Below are 25,232 nucleotides of genomic sequence, written 5' to 3' on the forward strand. Positions count from 1 at the left end.
GTGTCTTGTGTGATGTACGTACTTCTTTTATTATTAGGAAGTCATGTGGACTCTCTGAAACTGATGTCGACAAACCTAAATACTAAATAAACATGAGTGACTATACAGACTCTCTGAAAGAGGTAACTATTTGACTGTCAGTGGTAGAGTTTAAACATATTTCTAGTTATATTTTGATATTTATGTCAATATATCTATTTTTAGGTATTAATGTGTTTATTTGGTGCCAGTCCAAACAAATCCAACCCTAACAATGGAAGATTTGCTCTTCATTATGCTGTTGAGGGGAATCATAGGAAAACAGTGGAGTAGGTGTATTTTATTATTATAGTTATATTTCAGTGTCTTATTAACCTATATTACCACGTCATTTTGTGGGTGTGGAAATTAGATTAGTGCTATTTAAATCTGACAAATCAGATCTGTAGAAAAGAAATAAGATCATGTAAACAAAACACAACATCGCTTTGTCGCCACCTGTTTGAAGAGATAAGAACATATTCTTTCCAAGTAAATATTCCCAAGTCAGGTTTGATTTTCTCTCGACTTCTTTACCGAAAATCTTACTCAATTCTGTACCGTAAATATTAATCAAAATATTTAATGACACGCTGCTTTCGTTCTGTTTACGTTCGCAAACATAGCGTCATAACGAGTGATTTGTTTTGATTGGCTGAGATTTCCTAGAAAGGTTTAAGGGCTAATTTTGATGTGTGAATATGTAATTAAAATAAAGAAGTATGAGGAATAGGGGTGTTATTTGAACACAAGGGAGATAATGTGACGGAGGGAATCTAATTATATCTCAGTATATTATCATCACAGTAAAACTATATCTATGCACATAAAATACTTATTTACACTTCTATACCAATATTATTCATAAATATTTCAATAATTCTATGCTATTGGACTAATAAATATAATATATGAATTAAAAGTAAAAATCCAAAGATTGAGTTTTATATAAAGTTGTTAAACAATCTATTATCTCAAAATTCTGATCAAACCAAAAACCTTTGAAGTTAATTATAATGAAAGATAATTATAATAATATTGAGGCTTTTTAAAGTGATACTACGTCTTAACATAAAATTGAAGGATTTTAAACTTGGCGAATAAGAGCCAGTAGATATATCTGGTGTTATGAATAACATAACAGGATCCTTATATAATCTGATAAATCTAAAAAAACTTAATAAATATGCAATTAACTATTGAAAAACACTTAATATCAAGATTATTAGTTTTTCAATAATTACTTAGTTTTATGAATTTTCCAATTTTCTAGATTTTACAGGGATTCTGTTGTAACTTTATGACACCAGGTAAGTTGACTGATGAATATATACTCATATTGACCATTTCGAGAACTTAAATTTTATGTTCATTCTAAAACGTAGTATCATTTTAACATACCAAAGACTTTAAAGATGGCTGCCATTACTATATATTTATAAGATCACTAAATCCAGAAAGGTTGAAATTAAGTTTCCTACTACTTGATAGACTGAGATAAAAGTAAAGTTTCTGATAGGTGATGAAACTCACTGATAACTCACTAAGCTGACCAATGACACAAGGTGACAAGGTCCAGTGAGGTCAGTTCAGTTAAGAAACTAAGAGAGGGCAATAATAAGAACATTAGTATTAGGTCAGTGTAAAGTAATTATGTGCTTATTAAAACAGTAGTGGAGAATTAAGATAAGACAACAATTAAATAAAACAACCAACTTTCTTTATAAATGTACCCTGCCACAATTTCTGTGGGTGAAATTGTAAAATTTTGTGCCCATGAAAAGAGTTGAATGATTCTGATAGCATCGTGGTAAAAGTAACCATGGATTATTTTAATAATTATTCAGAATGGGTCGCTGTTTCTAGTTCTATTGTCTAATATCTTCATGGTGATATAATTTTAGATGTTTAATACGACGAGGAGCCGATGTTAACGTTGAAGATCACGACGGTAGACGACCTGATGATGTCCCAGCATGCATTGGACCTGACGATTGTCGAGAAGTTATTAATTTTAACAGATTAAAAAGATTAGAGACTTTAAGTCAAGGAGTTATGAAGGTTAGAATAATTTTAGATGACTTGTTAGTGTATGGTGTTATCAAAATAAAACTTAGTTTTAATACCTTACTCTTCTGGGAGCAGTTCAAATGGCTGACATGGAAATAGAATCTATTTTTTCCACTGGGGCGGGCAATAAACCAAGGCCCTGTGTCTAGTTGACGTAACAAGAATAAGGTATTTATAAATCCTCGAGCTCTACAGGCTATATATTTATATAATCCTTCTCATTCATCTCGCTAGACGTTCTGATGACAGGAGATTTTTTGAGAAGACAATGTTGCTAGAAATATTGAAAGTATTTGTGAATTATTTCAGGGTAATTTAGGATATCATGATGTTCAGTATACTGATATGTTTGTAGTAAATGATGATGGATATACGTTAATTATGGTGGCAGCCATTCACGATCAGTCCATCATTTTAAAAAAATTACTGGCTACCAATAAAACAACTATTAATGCTCAACATTCTAAGGTAGAACTTTCATTGTCATTTATAAAATATACTCTTACAGTGGCTGAAATACATGAATAGAGACTTTAGTGGTTTGGGGCCCTTTACCCAGGATTCTGTATTTTGTCTGGGGGTGGGGGTTCAACCAGTCTCTATGATAGTTTAGCTACTGTATTGTAAAGAGTTTTTCTGGTCTATGTATATCAGTGGCACTTTTAGTTTCTAAAACAAGACTACTAACTTACCAAATATTGTTATTTTGTTTATATGATTCAGTGAAATTAATAACTTTTCTTTACACCATACTCATTTCTTGGCATCATTTGTCTTAATCCATATTTTATAAGATAAAACAATAATGTCACCAGAGAATGTCCGCAAAACAAAATCAGTTAAATCCATTTTATAAAACTAGTAAACAGCTATCATAGCTCTAAAGAAATTTAGAAGGTTTTCTTTCTGTTATAATATTTTCTATTCTGATTTATATTTTGAAGTTCTGGTAATTTCAGCCAAACAGTTACCAATTTCTTGAATAGAATGTAATGGTATATTAGTAACCTAGTAATAAGTAATATAGTAATATTTATTGTAAAATAGAATGTAATGGTATATTAGTAACCTAGTAATAAGTAATATAGTAATATTTATTGTAAAATAGAATGTAATGGTATATTAGTAACCTAGTAATAAGTAATATATTAATATTTATTGTAAAATTATCTAATTTTAGACTGGAATGACTGCATTGGCTATTGCTGCTCAGAAAGGAAATGAAAATTGTGTTCGAGCTCTTTTAAGGTGAGTGAATTTCTCGTTTAATACGCTCAAATTATCTCCCTTCATTTGGTTGATTTCGTTGTTTATTAGAAATGAGATGAGGGTACAAACCATTTATCTAGGGAGAGGAAAATGTACCCCTGTAATGTCATTGCCACTGAATTAAATACACATTCCTTGAACCATGTTGACGTGATTAAATAAAGACCGTACAAGCAAGACAATTCTGTCAATCAAATATATCGTACAAAGAATGGTAAAATCTGGAGTAAAAGTTGTATAGTAGTAAACTCCTCCAGAAGTACCATCAGGTGTTTCCAAAAGAATAAGCATGGTCTTCTGAAGAATAGTAAAATATGGAGTAAAAGTTGTATAGTAGTGGACTCCTCCAAACAGAAGTACCATCAGGTGTTTCCAAAAGAGTCACCTGTCACTACTAAATAGGTAGTAAAACTGTTTATTATTGTAATATTTTAGGAACGGTGCTAATCCGTGTATTGGAGACATGGAGAGTTATCTTCCCATTCACCATGCTGTTTATCACAATCATGAGGCGGTGGTAGAAACTATTCTCGAGTTTTTTCCTGTGGCTTTTATTGTAAGTAGATTTTATAGTAAACTGGTAGGATATTTCTCTTTATCTAGTAGTGAACTTTCACAATATTCAACAGTTGATTTATAGAACAGTCTAATAGCAAAGATATTTCTTCTACAGTGTATGATATACTCTATATATATATCTATTACAGGGCCTGTATAAAGCTATTAGAATGTCTAAGATATACTCTATATATGTATCTATTACAGGGCCTGTATAAAGCTATTAGAATGTCTAAGATATACTCTATATATGTATCTATTACAGGGCCTGTATAAAGCTATTAGAATGTCTAATATATACTCTATATATATATATCTATTACAGGGCCTGTATAAAGCTATTAGAATGTCTAAGATATACTCTATATATATATATCTATTACAGGGCCTGTATAAAGCTATTAGAATGTCTAAGATATACTCTATATATGTATCTATTACAGGGCCTGTATAAAGCTATTAGAATGTCTAAGATATACTCTATATATATATCTATTACAGGGCCTGTATAAAGCTATTAGAATGTCTAAGATATACTCTATAGATGTATCTATTACAGGGCCTGTATAAAGCTATTAGAATGTCTAAGATATACTCTATATATGTATCTATTACAGGGCCTGTATAAAGCTATTAGAATGTCTAAGATATACTCTATATATATATATCTATTACAGGGCCTGTATAAAGCTATTAGAATGTCTAAGATATACTCTATATATGTATCTATTACAGGGCCCGTATAAAGCTATTAGAATGTCTAAGATATACTCTATATATGTATCTATTACAGGGCCTGTATAAAGCTATTAGAATGTCTAAGATATACTCTATAGATGTATCTATTACAGGGCCTGTATAAAGCTATTAGAATGTCTAAGATATACTCTATATATGTATCTATTACAGGGCCTGTATAAAGCTATTAGAATGTCTAAGATATACTCTATATATATATCTATTACAGGGCCTGTATAAAGCTATTAGAATGTCTAAGATATACTCTATAGATGTATCTATTACAGGGCCTGTATAAAGCTATTAGAATGTCTAAGATATACTCTATAGATGTATCTATTACAGGGCCTGTATAAAGCTATTAGAATGTCTAAGATATACTCTATATATATATCTATTACAGGGCCTGTATAAAGCTATTAGAATGTCTAAGATATACTCTATATATGTATCTATTACAGGGCCTGTATAAAGCTATAAGAATGTCTAAGATATACTCTATATATGTATCTATTACAGGGCCTGTATAAAGCTATAAGAATGTCTAAGATATACTCTATATATGTATCTATTACAGGGCCTGTATAAAGCTATTAGAATGTCTAAGATATACTCTATATATGTATCTATTACAGGGCCTGTATAAAGCTATTAGAATGTCTAAGATATACTCTATATATATATCTATTACAGGGCCTGTATAAAGCTATAAGAATGTCTAAGATATACTCTATATATATATCTATTACAGGGCCTGTATAAAGCTATTAGAATGTCTAAGAAATCGTCTATTCACATGAGATTAAAATCAGCCTGGGACAAGAGACAAGAAGAAATCGTGACACCGACGCTTTTGGCATGTTCGTTTAACGGTGATGCTGATCAACTGTATGTTTTACTGGACGAAGGTGATTGTATTAATCCCAAGGTTGGTGAAATAACTGTTAATTCTACTGACATTACTCTGGTAGCATGCCAATGCCAGTGCTTTCGTAACTTTGCCATTTGTACAAAGTTACAACCTGTACACCTGTACAAAGACCCTAAAAGCAGCTGCACTCTATTCAACAAAATACAAGTCATGACCACCCTTTCCTAAATCTTAACAAATCATCCTATTACACTGCTGTGATGTGAGATATATTCTCTATCGCTACAGCAGACAACATATTATCTTTTGTTTTATACAGTAGACTGCTGTATCAATAGACACTTCCTAATTATTAATAGAACTGTCCTGACAAAATTTCCCTCATTGTACACTGCAGCAATCCCAAGCTTGTCAAATAACTGTTGGCTCTAATCATATTACTCTGGTTGCACATTATGATAATGTTAAAATGAAATGAAATGACAGTAGACATTCTGATAGTTAAATAACTTTTCGTGAGGTCAAATCAGGTGTAGAAAATAAGAAAGTAAAACTATTTATATCATTTTAATTGATTGATAGTTTAGAGCTGGTTATATTATAATATATTATAAACAATATATAATTACAAAAACACAGGCCCAGGAGAATTTACATTGTTTGTTTTATTACAGAGTGGTAGTGGTAGTTGGCCGTTATATCTAGCTGTTGAAAATGGTCATCTTGATGTCGTCAGACTTTTACATCAGGTAAGATTCTCTCTCTTTTACATCTCCTTTCCTAACTCTTTTCTAACTCTTTCCTAACTCTTTTCTAACTCTTACCTAACTCTTTTCTAACTCTTACCTAACCTCATGGCTTAGTTGGTACATAGTAATCACCAGGTACGATTCCATAAACATATCCAAATCTATATGATGAAAATGATTGGGGAACAGTGTGTGTCTATTTTAACGTTTGCTAAGGTAGGGGTCTATATCTATCATTCATTTAGTAAGAGTCAAGGGTGCGAATCCCCTTCACTGGTCGTTAATATTTTCAGTCCTGAAGGATCTCCATCTAGTTAAAATAAGATTATAATTTCGTATTGTTACTTTCTTTATTGTCAGTCTCGATTGTAATCTAACAAGATTTATACCAAGGTTCTGGTGATGTTTCAAGCTATTTATAGCAGTCTATCACGCACACCTCTCCGGCCAATCAGAATCACTGTTACAGTCTCATAACTAATATCATATCAATCTACTTTGGGTTTCTCTATCCCTCAATTCATAGTTAATATTCAGACATGGATTCTGCATAACGCGCTGTGATTGGTTGAAATGAACATCAACAGTACGTGACTGGTATAAATCTAGTTAGATTGGAGACTGATGAAAAATGATAACAGAATGAAATTGAAATCTCATTTTAATCAAACTGGATTGATCTCAAATTCAGCTGGGCATATTTTGATGTGATCTTAAATGCAATGTTTAATATTTAATTATAGAAAGGAGGTGATATTAAGAAACGACATGGAACTACTGGTGCCACAGTTTTACACGTAGCAGCTAACATGGGTCATCATCATATAATAGAATATCTACTTCAATTCTGTAAGATAACAGGAGTAGACAATCAGTATACTATTAATGGTTTACGGAGGAAACTAGATATTAACTCTATTGATTCAGACAATAAAACACCTCTACAGATTGCAGCTGAGAAAGGTAGGTTTAGTTTAATCTCTCGATTAGCAAAATTATTCCTGGGATTATAATTTTCTGGAAACTTAATAAATATTTTAATACAAAATAAAGATGAATTTGTACCTTACAATAAAGAAGTTCTCCATAACGTCTATAAAATTTCCTACTTGACATAATTATGAAGTTTGTGTATCAAGTGACCCTGTTTCAGTAATTTTCAAGTTAATACTCACAGTCCTGGTGTCTGAAGTTTTTTTTATTTATTTCCATTATTTTTTATGAGAATTAGAATATCAGCCTCATAATAGTACTGTTAGTTTTAGAATATCTTCGTGTTGATAAAAATATAAACATAGCACACATTATATCTTTAAAATTTGTTTTTACACAGGACAGAAATTCTTTTCAATTTTAACTTACAGAAAAATATATTTTTATCAACACAAAGATATTCTAAAACTAACAGTACTATTATGAGGCTGATATTCTAATTCTCTTGAAAAATAAACAAAATTAAAAACCCGTTTTACTTTGCTCAGACAATAAACCCTCTAATACCCAGCATAGCAGATGAGTTGTGAGTGTACATGCCATAAACTGGTGATGTGATAATTGCAAAGGAATGGAACATTAATTAATATTTTAATTAATATAAGTCGGTGAAAATAATCTAATTTTATTTCTTTGTATTGTATTATTTTGTATTAATACTTGTTTTTTAACAGGTTACAGTAAAATAGTGAGGTCACTAATCAACAACGTAGCTACGACAGCGTTACTAGATTCCCAGGGTTCCCTGTTTACAGCTACAGAATACGAGGGAGTACGAATACTAATCGAGTCACAACGAGAACAACATACCAAAAATATCATGAAACTTTTAACAGAAAAATCAAAAAAATCTCTCTCTCTTCTACAAAAAATATGGCTGGTAAGTTAAATCAACATTTATTTCTAGACCATGGACTTTATTCTCCAAAACTTAACTTAAATATAATCCAGATTTTAATAAATACAGTAATCTGATTGGATAATAAAACTTAACTCAGAATTAGCTGTGGTGATTGACCAATCAGATGACTGGAACTCGAAAATATTTCAAGAATAAGTCCCCAGGGCCATGGATTTGGTCTGAATTGATGAAATAATTGGTTTTGTATTGGGGTTTAGTACTTGGTTTATTTGTTCCCTTGCCTTGTTTTACTATATTTACTTCCCGCTTCTTAATGTCGTTCAAATCTTATCTCAGAAAAACAGAAAGTACAACTCTATTTTTATATGTTTCAGCCACGTTTTGATCACAATCTACGGACGAAGCAAGGTGACACTCCATTGATGGTAGCGTGTCAGACGAGCAACTTACAAATCATCAAGTTTTTATTAGAATCAGCTGTTTATTCTACCTCCCCTGTTGAAGATGACAGGTAAGGCTGTTTATTTTACCTCCCTGGTTGAAAATGGTTTATTATAATATTGCTAGCAATTGATTAGAGAGTTCTGAACAGGTTTTGTCAGTACCAATTTGGCACACATGGAAGGCGTTCTAAACTCTGTTATTGACCTCCAGTCTATCAACTGACCTATTTAGCTCTATATACCTCGATATTTCCTGTAGAATGTTTATGTTAAATACTCTCTAACAGTCTAAGCCAGTGTCCTCACTGCCCACTGCAGTATGTTTATAATTGTGAGAATGATAAAGTTTTTATTTTGTAGTGATGATGATTCTGACGCTGATTCTGGAGTTTTAGATCATACCTGGGCAATTAGACGACAAAAACGATTATTTAAATCAGATGAAGGTGAGCTTCCAATTATTTTAACTCAGACCAGTTTTCAAAACGGGGTTGTAAAGAGGTTTTAATAAATTTTGTAAAGTTTCGGGCTGTTTTTTTGCATCTTCCAAATTTTCAGTTGGATATCTGTGTTTAAAGATGTGTTAATAATATAGAAAATATGAATGGTGATAATCTATACTATTAGTGTCCCTGATACACATAAATACTCTTTACTTTTGGGAGAGTTTTGTTGAAGACAGGCCTATCAGCTGATACTCAGGATTTGATCTTGGTGCTCTGAGTTCTTGGTGATGAACCCAGGGAAGTTGAAGTCTCAATCTAGAAGTGATGTTAGGTGTTATTATTTCAGGGGAAGAGCTGTCTCAGATCAGTTTTAATTTCAACCAATCACTGGATGTTAATAATGGAGTGACTGGTGGTGGATTAACGGCCAGTGGAGAGTTCACACAGTCTCTAGAAACCAGGTTAGTTTTAGAATAGGATACTGCCATATCATCATATTGTATCAACTAGCTAATAGATTATGACATGCTATTAACAAGAGACCATTGATCCCTAATTATAATAAAATACTACTAATATTAAAAATAAATCTAACGTCTGCTCAAAATAAACTAAAATATACATGTATATAGTTTAATATTACATGACAGAAATCAGTTGAAACCTTTAAAAACTGAGTGTGAATAAAATACAAGCTCTTGATACGACTCTAGTCGTCGACAAAAATCTCTAGCCAAGACTGTTTGTGTGTCTGCTCCTTAAAGTGTTAATATAAATTATTTTATAGAAATGAAATGCAGATATTAGAAAATACTGGAGATAATAAAACACTACAAGTTTTACTACGTGATGTTGATAAACCAAAAGGATTACAAATATATCAAGGTATGTAACAGAGCTGTTAAAAAATAACAAGTTTTCTGTTTGACTAGAACTCATCAATTACTGCTGACATGTTTCAGATACACAATCCTCATCAGGACGACTAGTTAACCTAGGGTTAACCTTCCAATATAGGATCTAATCTCATACTGCTGACATGTTTCAGATACACAATCCTCATCAGGACGACTAGTTAACCTAGGGTTAACCTTCCAATATAGGATCTAATCTCATACTGCTGACATGTTTCAGATACACAACCTTCATCAGGACGACTAGTTAACCTAGGGTTAACCTTCCAATATAGGATCTAATCTCATACTGCTGACATGTTTCAGATACACAATCCTCATCAGGACGACTAGTTAACCTAGGGTTAACCTTCCAATATAGGATCTAATCTCATACTGCTGACATGTTTCAGATACACAACCTTCATCAGGACGACTAGTTAACCTAGGGTTAACCTTCCAATATAGGATCTAATCTCATACTGCTGACATGTTTCAGATACACAACCTTCATCAGGACGACTAGTTAACCTAGGGTTAACCTTCCAATATAGGATCTAATCTCATACTGCTGACATGTTTCAGATACACAATCCTCATCAGGACGACTAGTTAACCTAGGGTTAACCTTCCAATATAGGATCTAATCTCATACTGCTGACATGTTTCAGATACACAATCCTCATCAGGACGACTAGTTAACCTAGGGTTAACCTTCCAATATAGGATCTAATCTCATACTGCTGACATGTTTCAGATACACAATCTTCATCAGGACGACTAGTTAACCTAGGGTTAACCTTCCAATATAGGATCTAATCTCATACTGCTGACATGTTTCAGATACACAATCCTCATCAGGACGACTAGTTAACCTAGGGTTAACCTTCCAATATAGGATCTAATCTCATACTGCTGACATGTTTCAGATACACAATCCTCATCAGGACGACTAGTTAACCTAGGGTTAACCTTCCAATATAGGATCTAATCTCATACTGCTGACATGTTTCAGATACACAATCCTCATCAGGACGACTAGTTAACCTAGGGTTAACCTTCCAATATAGGATCTAATCTCATACTGCTGACATGTTTCAGATACACAATCCTCATCAGGACGACTAGTTAACCAGGGTTAACCTTCCAATATAGGATCTAATCTCATACTGCTGACATGTTTCAGATACACAATCCTTATCAGGACAGCTAGTTTTAACTAGTTAACCTTCTAATATAGGACTTAATGTTAGCTAATTCTCATCAGGACAGCTAGTTTTAAATTTCCAATATAGGACTTAATGTTAGCTAATTCTCATCAGGACAGCTAGTTTTAAATTTCCAATATAGGACTTAATGTTAGCTAATTCTCATCAGGACAGCTAGTTTTAAATTTCCAATATAGGACTTAATGTTAGCTAATTTTCATCAGGACAGCTTGTTTTAAATTTCCAATATAGGACTTAATGTTAGCTAATTCTCATCAGGACAGCTAGTTTTAAATTTCCAATATAGGACTTAATGTTAGCTAATTCTCATCAGGGCAGCTAGTTTTAAATTTCCAATATAGGACTTAATGTTAGCTAATTCTCCTCAGGACAGCTAGTTTTAAATTTCCAATATAGGACTTAATGTTAGCTAATTCTCCTCAGGACAGCTAGTTTTAAATTTCCAATATAGGACTTAATGTTAGCTAATTCTCATCAGGACAGCTAGTTTTAAATTTCCAATATAGGACTTAATGTTAGCTAATTGACTTGAGCTCATCTCATACTGCTAACTTGTGTTTCACTTTTTGGCTTAAAGGGATTGTAAAGAGGTTATGCGATTATAATTTGGAATTGTGTAAATTGATGCTATCATTGTCCCCTATATTTACAAAGTTTTTAGAAAACCTCTTTACAATCTCTTTATTGTGTACATCATCTGAGGCCACGGTTTTATCTGGCCTTTAGTATTGATGGTCAATGTAATATCTAACTCATAAACTGTATCACAGTAGTTAACATGTCTATATATTTATATTGTAGATTCTACTATCAGTCATCTATGTGCTGTAAATCTGTTCACTGGTTATAGTGTTTTACATTATATTGTACAGAAGGGAGATAATCTACCACTAATTAGAGCTGTTTTATCTACTGACACTTCCTGTTTAAATATACAAGATAATAATGGATTGACACCATTACATCTCGCTAGTCAGACAGGCCGACGTAAATCTATAGATCTCTTGTTGGTAAGTTACTTAATAATATCGACCTTGTGGACTCTCTGAAAGTGAGTTGAGGACTGGCTGTAGTCCAATCAGTGAGAGCAGTGGAATCTTTCCTCATTATGCTAATCATCCCAGCAATGTTCAAACGAACAACCAACTGGTAGAAAGGATCCTTGTGAACCAAAGTTATTATCATTTTAAAATAGAGTTCTTACATTCTTTTTGAGTTGAGAAAAGTACTTACTAAAATATGAACCGACATGAAACGAACAGCAAGTGAGAATTTAGCTCAAGCAAAACCTTCTTCGGTTCAGCAGAGATTGATTCATTTACAGTGTCTTTGTATAAAATCTAAAAGATATAGATTTTGATATGTTTTTGGTACTTCAAGATTGTCAGAAATGAGTTCTCTGGGCCTTTAATTTTTCAAATTTCTGAGTACAAAATCTTAGTCTGGGCCCGGGTATAACTGAATTAAGATAATATCTGTTTATTTTCAGTCATATGAAGGGATAGATTTGAACTTACGAACTCTCCAGGGACAACTACCAGAAGAAATGATTAATAATAAAAACATTGTAAAATCAATACAGAAATCACGGATTAATCAAACAGGACTGTAAGTAATTATTAATTAAACTATATAATCTTTTAACTAGGATTCTAATTTCAATCAGACGTCTGTGGTTCCTGCAATTCCACTTAAACAAAGTGTAAGTTCTACTTGTCCAAAATCAGTAGAGACCCAAGCATAGCGTGAAACTCTGAGTAACAACATGTTTTTTTAGGCTCTGTTTTGATATTTCTAAATTGTTGTAATATTGTTTTTCTAAATTTTTCCCTTTCAAGGTTGACGGTTCTAAACACAACAATTTTCGACTCATTTCCCATCATGGATTCCCAACAAATATCTTTAATGTAAGCTAGCACTAACACTGGAATAGGGGGCATTATCACTGTTATTTTGAGTTATAATCACTGGTATTGTTTTTCTAGAGCACCCAGAGTTTTTGGGGTTTTTTTATTTCGCAGAATTCTGTAACTGATTTTCTCTTGAAGTAATTTTTGACAAATTTTGTTTTAATTCCCGAGGTAGAGGTGGAAAAAAACTCAATCATTCTAATTTAAAATGTGATGTATCTGTTAGATTTAACATGAGAAAACATAAATTTGTTTTACATTACTATTGTCTGGCCTTTTTACATTTTGTTTTAATTGGTTGATAAAGAAAAAGAAATTTTGATGTTATTGTACGTTGGCTGACTGTGTCATTAAACAGATGAATGTTCTAGAGGATCAGCCTAAGACATCAACTGAATTACCTTAATTAAAAATTAAAATAAAAACTAATAATAAAAAAACGGAAAGAAATTTCTGGCCCCCTGAAAAATTTAGATGACTTGAAGGTCTTGAGTCACATAGTTGATGCCTCCCTTGATCAAGACCCTGGGCAAGCTACGTGCCTGAATGGTATTTATCAATTTTATCATTGTCATATAGAAAGTATTTTGATATTTCAGAATGAAGCCACCTGCAACCCCGGAAGATGAAAGTCCTTCAGCTTCGAAGCCCCCGAGTATCATTGGCTCGACCATCAACTTTGATAAAGTTCACCATAGATACGAAACTTTAAAAAAGGAGGTCAAGTCAGCAGAAAATTCTTAGAAACATGGCTACAGTTCTCATAAAATAGAAACATGGCTACGGTTCTCATAAAATAGAAACATGGGCTCAAAAGTTTAAGTTTAAGAATGTGTTTATCTGAATTCTGTAAAGCGTTTGGCCTTTAAGTTGCTATCAAACCACAATCTGATGAACAAGAAATGGTAGAATATCATACACATTAGATCAATTTTGATGTTTCAAGAGAATCATGCAAGAAACTGTAAATTTGAGAGGATTAATCTGAGTATGGAGATGGAGGCCAGAGATTTGGAAAAATGCTCAGTTCAATATCAAATTTCATTTTGTTTGTTTTAATTCTTATAGTTCTCAAAATGATACAAAACACAAAAAACAAACAACAAAAATATCACACAGAGAACACTGATAGCATCAATTTGTACCATTCCAATTTTCAATCAGACGTCTGTGGTTCCTGTAATTCCAAATGTTTTATGATGTCACTAACCACAAAGTCCTTTATGTGATAGAGCATATTTTGCGATTAGTGACGTCATCAAATGCTTAGAATTGAAGGTTTCTTTAGTCATGAAGGGAGGCTATGCTTTTCTCATCCAAACACTATACTCTTGTTTATTGTAAAATTGGATATATTCCTGGAAATACATATATCAATAGCTGAAAAGGCTTGACAAGTTATATGTTTGTTATCTATATATTTGGTTGTATATATTGTTGTTATCATCAGCTGTTCTATCATTTAGATGAGTTATATGTTTGTTATCTATATATTTGGTTGTATATATTGTTGTTATTATCAAATTGTTATTACTGAGATTATCATCATCCAGTGCTTCCATTAAAATATTACCAATTGAAAATATGTTTGAACTTGATAGATTGGCTGGGCTTAGCTGGGTTATATACATGGTGACAGGCCTGTAGCAAAAGGGGGGAGGGGGACAATGCATCCCACAAAAAAATGGATTGCTGTCCTGAAAAAATTCTGACAACCGACCAATTCCATTACTGCAACTAATCAGCATACACCATTGCCCCTCCTGGATATAATATTTGCCACTCCGAACAATCGTTGGGATGGGTGAACCACACCTGTCTGACTGGGTTTGTACATGCTGATCTGCTCCTGGCTAGGTAGTAATTGAGTTTTTTCTTGACAATGGTAGATTTCGAGATAGATTCGGAACGTATGGTGCACAATTCTCAAGCAGACGACAATTCAACTTATTATTTTAGTAATGTCACTGTCTCCCTTCATCACCAAATCTCTCCAGATGTTAGTAATATCACTGTCTCCCTTCATCACCAAATCTCTCCAGATGTTAGTAATATCACTGTCTCCCTTCATCACCAAATCTCTCCAGATGTTAATAATATCACTGTCTCCCTTCATCACCAAATCTCTCTAGATGTTAGTAATATTACTGTCTCCCTACATCACCAAATCTCACCAGATGTTAGTAATATCACCGTCTCCCTTCATCACCAAATCTCTCTAGATGTTAGTAATATCACTGTCTCCCTTCATCACCAAATCTCACCAGATGTTAGTAATATCACTGTCTCCCTTCATCACCAAATCTCCCCAGATGTTAGTATTATCACTGTCTCCCTTCATCACCAAATCTCTCTAGATGTTAGTATTATCACTGTCTCCCTACATCACCAAATCTCACCAGATGTTAGTAATATCACTGTCTCCCTTCATCACCAAATCTCCCCAGATGTTAGTAATATCACTGTCTCCCTACATCACCAAATCTCTCTAGATGTTAGTAATATCACTGTCTCCCTTCATCACCAAATCTCTCCAGATGTTAGTAATATCACTGTCTCCCTTCATCACCAAATCTCTCCAGATGTTAGTAATATCACTGTCTCCCTACATCACCAAATCTCACCAGATGTTAGTAATATCACCGTCTCCCTTCATCACCAAATCTCCCCAGATGTTAGTAATATCACTGTCTCCCTTCATCACCAAATCTCTCCAGATGTTAGTAATATCACCGTCTCCCTTCATCACCAAATCTCACCAGATGTTAGTAATATCACTGTCTCCCTTCATCACCAAATCTCTCTAGATGTTAGTAACATCACTGTCTCCCTTCATCACCAAATCTCTCCAGATGTTAGTAATATCACTGTCTCCCTACATCACCAAATCTCACCAGATGTTAGTAATATCACCGTCTCCCTTCATCACCAAATCTCACCAGATGTTAGTATTATCACTGTCTCCCTACATCACCAAATCTCACCAGATGTTAGTAATATCACTGTCTCCCTTCATCACCAAATCTCTCTAGATGTTAGTAATATCACCGTCTCCCTACATCACCAAATCTCTCTAGATGTTAGTATTATCACTGTCTCCCTACATCACCAAATCTCCCCAGATGTTAGTAATATCACTGTCTCCCTTCATCACCAAATCTCTCTAGATGTTAGTAATATCACTGTCTCCCTTCATCACCAAATCTCACCAGATGTTAGTAATATCACTGTCTCCCTTCATCACCAAATCTCCCCAGATGTTAGTATTATCACTGTCTCCCTTCAAATCTCCCCAGATGTTAGTAATATCACTGTCTCCCTACATCACCAAATCTCTCTAGATGTTAGTAATATCACTGTCTCCCTTCATCACCAAATCTCTCCAGATGTTAGTAATATCACTGTCTCCCTTCATCACCAAATCTCTCCAGAAGTTAATAATTTCTTAACAAATTTAAGTATTCTAATTCTAAAATCCCTAGTCTCTACTTGTGACCTAGGCCAGTGCTTTTGTACTGTCTAAGGCTTTAATATTGATCTTAACTGATGAGGATTCAAACCTATGACACCTAATCTCCCAGTAGAGCCATTCAATGACTAAAGCCTTAGGTAGGCCCACATAATAGGCTAATTAAAGGGATTGTAAAGATACGCGTAAATTGTTTTAGAAAACCTCTTAACCGCTGCTATATAAGATGAAAAGTATGTTGGTGTGTGTTATTTCCAAATTGATAAATAAACAGGTCGCAATAACCAAATGCGATGCCTGAAATGGCAAGTAGGCGAAAAAACAATGTGCCGAATTGACCAGGTGTCGAAGTGTGGCAAGTAGGCGAAAAGACAATGTGCCGAATTGACCAGGTGTCGAAGTGTGGCAAGTAGGCGAAAAGACAATGTGCCGAATTGACCAGGTGTCGAAGTGTGGCAAGTAGGCGAAAAGACAATGTGCCGAATTGACCAGGTGTCGAAGTGTGGCAAGTAGGCGAAAAGACAATGTGCCGAATTGACCAGGTGTCGAAGTGTGGCAAGTAGGCGGAAAGGCAATGTGCCGAATTGACCAGGTGTCGAAGTGTGGCAAGTAGGCGAAAAGACAATGTGCCGAATTGACCAAGTGTCGAAGTGACATGTTGTCCTCAGATTATAAAGTGGCTGGTTAATCAAAGAAGAAATTAGCATATAGCGCATGCGTATAAACAGAAATATTGAACGGGACGGAAGTTGAGTTGAACTGCAGGCATTTTGTTGTGTTAAAATTTAGCACGTAAAAAGTAAAATGTCGTACGGTAAAGGTGAAGCAGATACGTTCTACGTTGAACAGCAACATGTTGGACGAATTATTGGCAAAGGTGGCGAAAGAATCCGAAGTTTGCAGGTAAAACAGTATTTGTGATTTGATAAGATTGAGGGGTGATTCGCCCGGCACCCACGCGGCGGAATAGACTCAGTTATCCAGTCGTTCTTGTACTTTTCTCTTAAAAAAAATGCTGTCTTAAAATCTTGAAGTAAAGCTTAGATCATTTAGTTTTCGTCTGTGAAGCATTTTATTGAATAAATTTAAACACTTTTCTCTTTGTTTATACAATATTACCTTCTACTAAATAGTTTTCAACCATGACTAGGCTATTTGACATAATTATGTCATGATCAAAATAAAATCTGTTCAGACACCTCTATTTGATGCCCCTCTGGCCTCTATTTTAATGAACTCTCAGGAATTATTATCATACAGTGGTGAGAAGGGTCCAATTTCTATATCAGGGTAGAATTTGCCATTATGATAAAATTTCTATTCCAGGATGAGAGTGGTTGTCAAATTAAAATTGAAAGTCGAGAATCAGACCGAGAAGATGAAGCCAGAGTTGATTTATTCGGCAGTGACGAGGCCAAAACCTTAGCCAAAGAATTAATTCAAGATATTTGTAAACGTTCATATTCTGATGGTGGTAGAGGAGGAGGCCGAGGGGGTGGTTACGGAGGGGGGAGAGGCGGCGGCCGATACGGGGGTGGGGGTAGAAATGAATATGGGGGAGGAAGGTCGTATGGAGGAAGATCGTATGGGGGTGGTGGTGGCTATGGTGGAGGAAGACCACGAGATTCGTACGGCGGAGGAGGAGGGGGTGGTAGGGATTCTTACAGTGGAGGGGGACGTGATTCCTACGGAAGTGGGGGTGGGGGACGTCGAGATTATGGAGGTAGAGATGAATACCGATCTGGTGGCGGAGGAGGAGGAGGAGGATATTAAAAGGAATCAGCTACTGAATTTTGATGACAAAGGGCTTGGCTCTGTTAGCCTCCATTTTGAGGTAGTTGCTTTACAAAGCTTTTAAAATCGTACTGTATTCAAATATTCTACTAAAATTAATGAGAGGTCTGTAAAATATTTTAAACTTGATTTGATAATAATGACCGGTAATTGTGTTACTTCTCTAAAAAAAAAAAAATCTTGATTTTTCTAATGTAATAGTGGTATATAATGATCATCGAAGGAAATGTGTTGGTTCCCTGTAATTGTCGAATTTCTTTATGAAATGGAGTTGTTCTTCGACAGAATATTGTTACTCTGATAAAATTCTATCGTTTTCCTGTTATAATGGTGCCAGTAAGATGTATTACATAGTTGGATTGTGGCCTGAAATTTCTGGTGGTAAAGAATGGATGTTGTGGTCGATGGCTGACAATTTTTGATGAAACTTGATCCAGATGAACCTTGACACCAACCAGATGAAGAAGATGTTTATGATTTTAATTTCTTTTTCAATAAGATTTCAATATTTAATCCTCATTCATTGAAAACTGCACAATTAATCTTAACCCTTGCTTCCAACTTTACCAACTTGCGAAGTAAATCTCGAACAACCAATCTTATAATAAATGTATATGCCTCTATTTATGTCATAAGCTCGGAATCTGGTGAATCTGTTTGGCTAGTGAAGGGAGGTAAGTATAGATGAGCTTATGACTGAATCTCGTAAAGCATCTACGTCTCAATATTGATTGATCCTGGTAAAACTGATACAGACGAGGAAATCTGATTTTATCTTGAAATGAGTTCTGAATCTTGCATCATCCTTCTCAACCCAAATATTATCTCGAGAAATGCGAATCATGACTCTGTCGAAATAAATTGGAAACTATCATTGAACTCTTGAACCAATCACTTGCCTTGAAACAACGTTGAATTAATCAATCCAACCAATCGTTTGCCTCGAATCAATTTTGAATTTGAATAACTGGCCAATCGAATCTCTGAATCTGAATTTTGAACCCGAACAAAGCTGTGCAACTTCCAATGTTTTGAATTTGAAGATAATTGTTGTGTTTTATTGTACTGAATGATTCTTGTGAACAAACCAAACCTGTCAATCTATTTCTTATCTACCAATTATATAACATTATGTTTGAATACTTCCAATTTATTACCAATATTTTTACACTTTGAACATTTGTATCTTTCAATGTGACCAGCTGGAAAGATCAATCTCTGCCAAATCATTACCAATAATTTTACACTTTGAACATTTGTATTTATTATAAAGAGGATAACATCTAGTGAATCTATCCTACCTAGCCTCTTCATACTTATTATATTTACCTATGAAAATTGTATTTTGTATCGAATAATGGATGGATTCTCTAATCTTGTATCTGGTTTTCTCCAATCTTAATGTTCTTGTGGAATACGGATGATCAATTATATTTTAATCTCTATTTAGATATGGATAGAAAACTCAGTTCTCTACTAATTTTTAATGATCATTCACTGTGAACGTTTGTATATTACTGTGTGAAACCATGGATAAAATCCTGGTTAATTTTTAACTTATTTAATAACTTGTTGGAGATGAAAATTTAGAGTTTGTTTTTGTAAAATGGATGGAACCTAGAATGAATCAATCTAAGCCTAGTTTTTAATTTGATCAGTGGATATCTGAAATTTGTTTTTTTAAGATAGCATGGTAAAATTGTTTGTTTGTAACAAAGTAAACAAGTATTTGTGAAGCATTAGTATCTAGATATTGAATCATTTTAAAACTATTTTAAAAATTACTCTCAATCCTGTTCACTGCCTGATTTATGGAATGAGAAACATATTCAGTATTATATTCTAATATAGACTCAACGTTTTCAACATCAGATATTCAATTCCATTCTTCCTAGACCTAAGATATCATTTATTGAAATGTTTAAAAGGAATCTTGAAACAAACCTCTTGGATGTACTAGAAATACTAAAACTAGAATTGTGGAACTTTGACTGATAATCCAGAATGATGTGTTTAAAAAAACTTAAAAAAATACTTGATATTTACAAAAGATAAAATTGAATTGATATCCAGAGTGACTGATAATGACAACCAATTTCATCTGTGTGTATAAACCTAAATACTGGGCTATTATTGATATAAACTGGACAATCTTCAATCAGACTATTGAAATGAAATAATATCCTAGAATGACTCGTGTATACTCAACACCAATTTTAAACCACGTTAAATGAAACAGACTAATTATTGAATATCTCAGTTTTATTGGGCACGTAAGTATTTTAGATTTGACTGGGCGAGGTTGTGGGGACCAGACGAGTGTTTGTAAGAATTTGGGTGGGTTGGGCCTGGATGTAATAGGGAGGGGGGAGGCAGGGGTAACCTATATTTTAATTACTTCTAATTATAGCTGTTTTTAATTGATCATTAAAATTTAATTGAAATAAATCTAGTAAATGGTGACGAGTTTTATTTTGTATGTTTTTAATCCATGCTAGACCGAAACATCGTCCTCAATTCCAGCCTCTGACAGCTATTTTGAAAGTTGTCGATTCCATCCAAAAGAAAAACTGTCAAACTAGCTATCAGAGGCTGGAATACAGGCAGATGTTTCGGTCTGACAACTATCAAACTAGCTATCAGAGGCTGAAATATAGAGGCAGATGTTTCAGTCTGACAACTATCAAACTAGCTATCAGAGACTGGAGTAGAGGCAGATGTTTCAGTCTGACAACTATCAAACTAGCTATCAGAGGCATGAATACAGGCAGATGTTACTGTCCGACAACTGTCAAACTAGCTATCAGAGGCTGGAATAGAGACAGATGTTTCAGTCAGACAACTGTCAAACTAGCTATCAGAAGCTGGCATACAGGCAGATGTTTCATCTGACAACTGTCAAACTAGCTATCAGAGGCATGAATAGAGGCGGATGCTTCAGTCTGACAACTGTCAAACAAGCTATCAGAAGCTGCCATAGAGGCAGATGATTCAGAATGACAACTGTCAAACTAGCTATCAGAGGCTGGAATAGAGGCAGATGTTTCCGTTTGACAACCATCAAACTAGCTATCAGAGGCTGGAAAAGAGGCAGATGTTTCAGTCTGACAACTATCAAACTAGCTATCAGGGGCTGGAGTAGAGGCAGATGTTTCAGTCTGACAGCTATCAGAGACTGAAATAGAGGCAGATGTTTCAGTCTGATAACTGTCAAACTAGCTATCAGGGGCTGGAATAGAGGCAGATGTTTCAGTCTGACAACTATCAAACTAGCTATCAGAGGCTGGAATAGAGGCAGATGTTTCAGTCTGACAACTATCAAACTATCTAACCGAGGCTGGAATACAGGCAGATGTTTCGGTCTGACAAATGTCAAACTAGTTATCAGAGGCTGGAGTAGAGACAGATGTTTCAGTCTGACAACTGTCAAACTAGCTACAAGAGGCTGGAGTAGAGGCAGATGTTTCAGTCAGACAGCTATCAAACTAGCTATCAGAGGCTGGAATAGAGGCAGATGTTTCAGTCTGACAACTATCAAACTAGCTATCAGAGGCTGGAATAGAGGCAGATGTTTCAGTTTGACAACCATCAAACTAGCTATCAGAGGCTGGAAAAGAGGCAGATGTTTCAGTCTGACAACTATCAAACTAGCTATCAGGGGCTGGAGTAGAGGCAGATGTTTCAGTCTGACAGCTATCAGAGACTGAAATAGAGGCAGATGTTTCAGTCTTATAACTGTCAAACTAGCTATCAGGGTCTGGAATAGAGACAGGTGTTTCGGCCTGACAACTGTCAAACTAGCTATCAGGGTCTGGAATAGAGGCAGATGTTTCGGTCTGACAACTGTCACACTAGCCATCACAGGCTGGAATAGAGGCAGATGTTTCAGTCTGACAACTATCAAACTAGCTATCAGAGGCTGGAATAGAGGCAGATGTTTCAGTCTGACAACTATCAAACTAGCTAACCGAGGCTGGAATACAGGCAGATGTTTCGGTCTGACAAATGTCAAACTACCTATCAGAGGCTGGAATATAGGCAGATGTTTCGGTCTGCCAACTGTCAAACTAGCTACAAGAGGTTGGAGTAGAGGCAGATGTTTCAGTCAGACAGCTATCAAACTAGCTATCAGAGGCTGGAATAGAGGCAGATGTTTCAGTCTGACAACTATCAAACTAGCTATCAGAGGCTGGAATAGAGGCAGATGTTTCAGTCTGACGACTATCAAACTAGCCATCAGGGTCTGGAATAGAGGCAGATGTTTCAGTCTGACAAATGTCAAACAAGCTATCAGAGGCTGGAATAGAGGCAGATGGGTCAGTCTGACAACTAACAAAATAGCTATCAGAGGCTGGAATAGAGGCAGATGTTTCAATCTGACAGCTATCAAACTAGCTATCAGAGGCATGAATAGAGGCAGATGTTTCAGTCTGAAAACTATCAAACTAGCTATCAGAGGCTGGCATAGAGGCAGATGTTTCGGTCTGACAACTATCAAACTAGCTATCAGAGGCTGAAATATAGAGGCAGATGTTTCAGTCTGACAACTATCAAACTAGCTATCAGAGGCTAGAGTAGAGGCAGATGTTTCAAACTGACAACTATCAAACTAGCTATCAGAGGCATGAATACAGGCAGATGTTTCCGTCTGACAACTGTCAAATTAGTTATCAGAGGCTGGAATAGAGGCAGATGTTTCAGTCTGACAACTGTCAAACTAGCTATCAGAGGCTGGAATAGAGGCAGATGTTTCAGTCTGACAACTATCAAACTAGCTATCAGAGGCTGGAATAGAGGCAGATGTTTCAATCTGACAGCTATCAAACTAGCTATCAGAGGCATGAATAGAGGCAGATGTTTCAGTCTGAAAACTATCAAACTAGCTATCAGAGGCTGGCATAGAGGCAGATGTTTCGGTCTGACAACTATCAAATTAGCTATCAGAAGCTGGAAAAGACGCAGATGGTTCCGTCTGACAACTATCAAACTAGCTATAAGGGGCTGAAATAGAGGCAGATGTTTCAGTCTGACAACTGTCAAACTAGCTATCAGAGGCTGGGATAGAGGCAGATGTTTCAGTCTGACAACTATCAAACTAGCTATCATAGGATAGAGTAGAGGCAGATGTTTCATCTGACAACTGTTAAACTAGCTATCAGAGGCTGGAATAGAGGCAGATGTTTCAGTCTGACAACTATCAAACTAGCTATCAGAGGCTGGATTACGAGATCAAATAGCTATCTCGAGCCACACTGAAGATCTTACAGAATGAATAGAACAGTGGCAGATATCTGTACTAAAGACCTATCTGTCCAGTGCTCTGCACCAGCGGAGAGAACGCCTCACAATCACAACAACAACATCAAAAAAACATGACTAAAAACAAATCCAAACTGAAAGTAAAATGCATTACTGAATAATCAAACCAGGCCACATTAAAGAATTCATCTTTAAACAATTTGAAATTTGTTTAGATGACAAAAACATATTTATCAGCAAAATGAAATTATTTTTTTATTTTCTGCGAGTCTCATTCTATAATTGAACAGCTGATAGACCTGTTTTCCAACTGACCAACACTCTAGATTTCCTTACCAGACAAATTAGTCAAGCTGTAAATTCAACAGGCGCGCAGTCTTGCGAATGGAACAATAAAACCTTTGCCCAGTGTGCTGCAGGCTGTGCACGTTAAAGATCCCCGCGACAATTCCATCTCAAACAAAATTGAAGGCAGCTGCAGAAATGTGAGACGTAAAGTCTCCATTCATTTCATTTCTGAATTCCGCAAATCATAGCTAAACCGAAAATTTATACAAACACAAACCAGACAGTGAAAACCACGATAGCAGTGTCTTCTCTCATTTTCTACACACCACAGAAATGTTGATCAAGACATAAAAAAAAAAGAAAAGAGGCCTAAGAATTATGCTCCTTATATTTAGAAAAAAAATTTGAAAAAAACAAAAAATGGCAACAGAATGAATTAAAAAACAAAAAATTAATTAAGCCTACGTCTTCCTTTAAATAAGTGCCTCATTCCCCACAAAATGAAACAGTGGTTTAGGGATATGCGTAATTTTTCTTTGCCAGTCAGGTTTGACTTAGTTGTTGCTTAAGTCAAACATATTTTTAAACACATCAAGACACCACACTTTGACAGTGACTCTGGCACACTTTACGCTTGTTCAGTTGAACAATGGACAGCTCTTCAATCTAGTTTCATGTAAAAAGATCTCAATTTGTGCAACATTTATTAGTTTTCTCTTTATTTAGCAAAATAAAGTAAAACAAGTCAATTTGTGAGTTATTTGTATTCTGCAGCCGGCTTAGTATTGACTGAGTTGTCTTTTCCTGTTACTAGCTCTCAGATTTAAGAGTCAATAAAGGTAGTTTTACGTCATTTCGCCCCCTTTGCCACTTCGCCAAGGGGTCTCATGAACAAATTAATAAAACTTGCGAATCTTTTCATCATTTGCGATTGCAAACATGGTCGGTTGTTCAAACTACCTCTTTATGTGGTACAAACCGTCTAAATGCCGTCTTAGAGTCGTTTCAAGACAAATTTATTTACCAGGGACGAAATGACATTGGGGCGGTTTGTCCTCTTAAAATTTACGTTGTGTGACAATCGAGACTTGATCGTGTACTAAACTTTGATGGTGTGACAATCAAGACTATTGTCTACTTTCGATTGCCAACAAACATGGCGGACACTGTCTTGAAATTCGTTGTTTACATTCATTAAATTGTGAAAATAAGCAAATTAAAGGCTATTCTTTATTATTTTTGGTGTTGACTCTTGAGGGGGTACCTTGAGGTGTGTCTCCATTGCTTCAGTATGATATGCCAGCGCATTGGGAGGTTTTAACGAGACTAAATGTGAGGAAGTTCTCACCACTCTGTTAGTACTACCCTACAGT

The 25,232-nt window shown here is 35.0% G+C and overlaps 3 protein-coding genes across 3 annotated transcripts; all 3 read left to right on the top strand.

The window, feature by feature from the left end:
* Positions 1-4,157: 4,157 nt before the first annotated feature.
* Positions 4,158-4,427, top strand: LOTGIDRAFT_144340 (hypothetical protein; the record flags this gene model as incomplete). The annotated part of the gene is made up of 1 exon (XM_009055125.1): positions 4,158-4,427. A coding segment is annotated over one exon (270 nt), but the record flags the coding sequence as incomplete, so codon positions are not given.
* Positions 4,428-15,546: 11,119 nt separating this feature from the next.
* Positions 15,547-15,834, top strand: LOTGIDRAFT_59582 (hypothetical protein; the record flags this gene model as incomplete). Its single annotated transcript, XM_009055126.1, has 1 exon — positions 15,547-15,834. A coding segment is annotated over one exon (288 nt), but the record flags the coding sequence as incomplete, so codon positions are not given.
* Positions 15,835-17,266: 1,432 nt separating this feature from the next.
* LOTGIDRAFT_239386 (hypothetical protein) lies at positions 17,267-20,774 on the top strand. The gene is made up of 2 exons (XM_009055127.1): positions 17,267-17,421; positions 17,845-20,774. The coding sequence occupies exons 1-2, from the start codon at positions 17,323-17,325 to the stop codon at positions 18,289-18,291; spliced, it is 546 nt and encodes a 181-aa protein (XP_009053375.1). The 5' UTR covers positions 17,267-17,322; the 3' UTR covers positions 18,292-20,774.
* Positions 20,775-25,232: the final 4,458 nt, after the last annotated feature.

Source organism: Lottia gigantea, assembly GCF_000327385.1.
Source record: "Lottia gigantea unplaced genomic scaffold LOTGIsca_233, whole genome shotgun sequence".
NCBI classification, from domain to species: domain Eukaryota; kingdom Metazoa; phylum Mollusca; class Gastropoda; family Lottiidae; genus Lottia; species Lottia gigantea.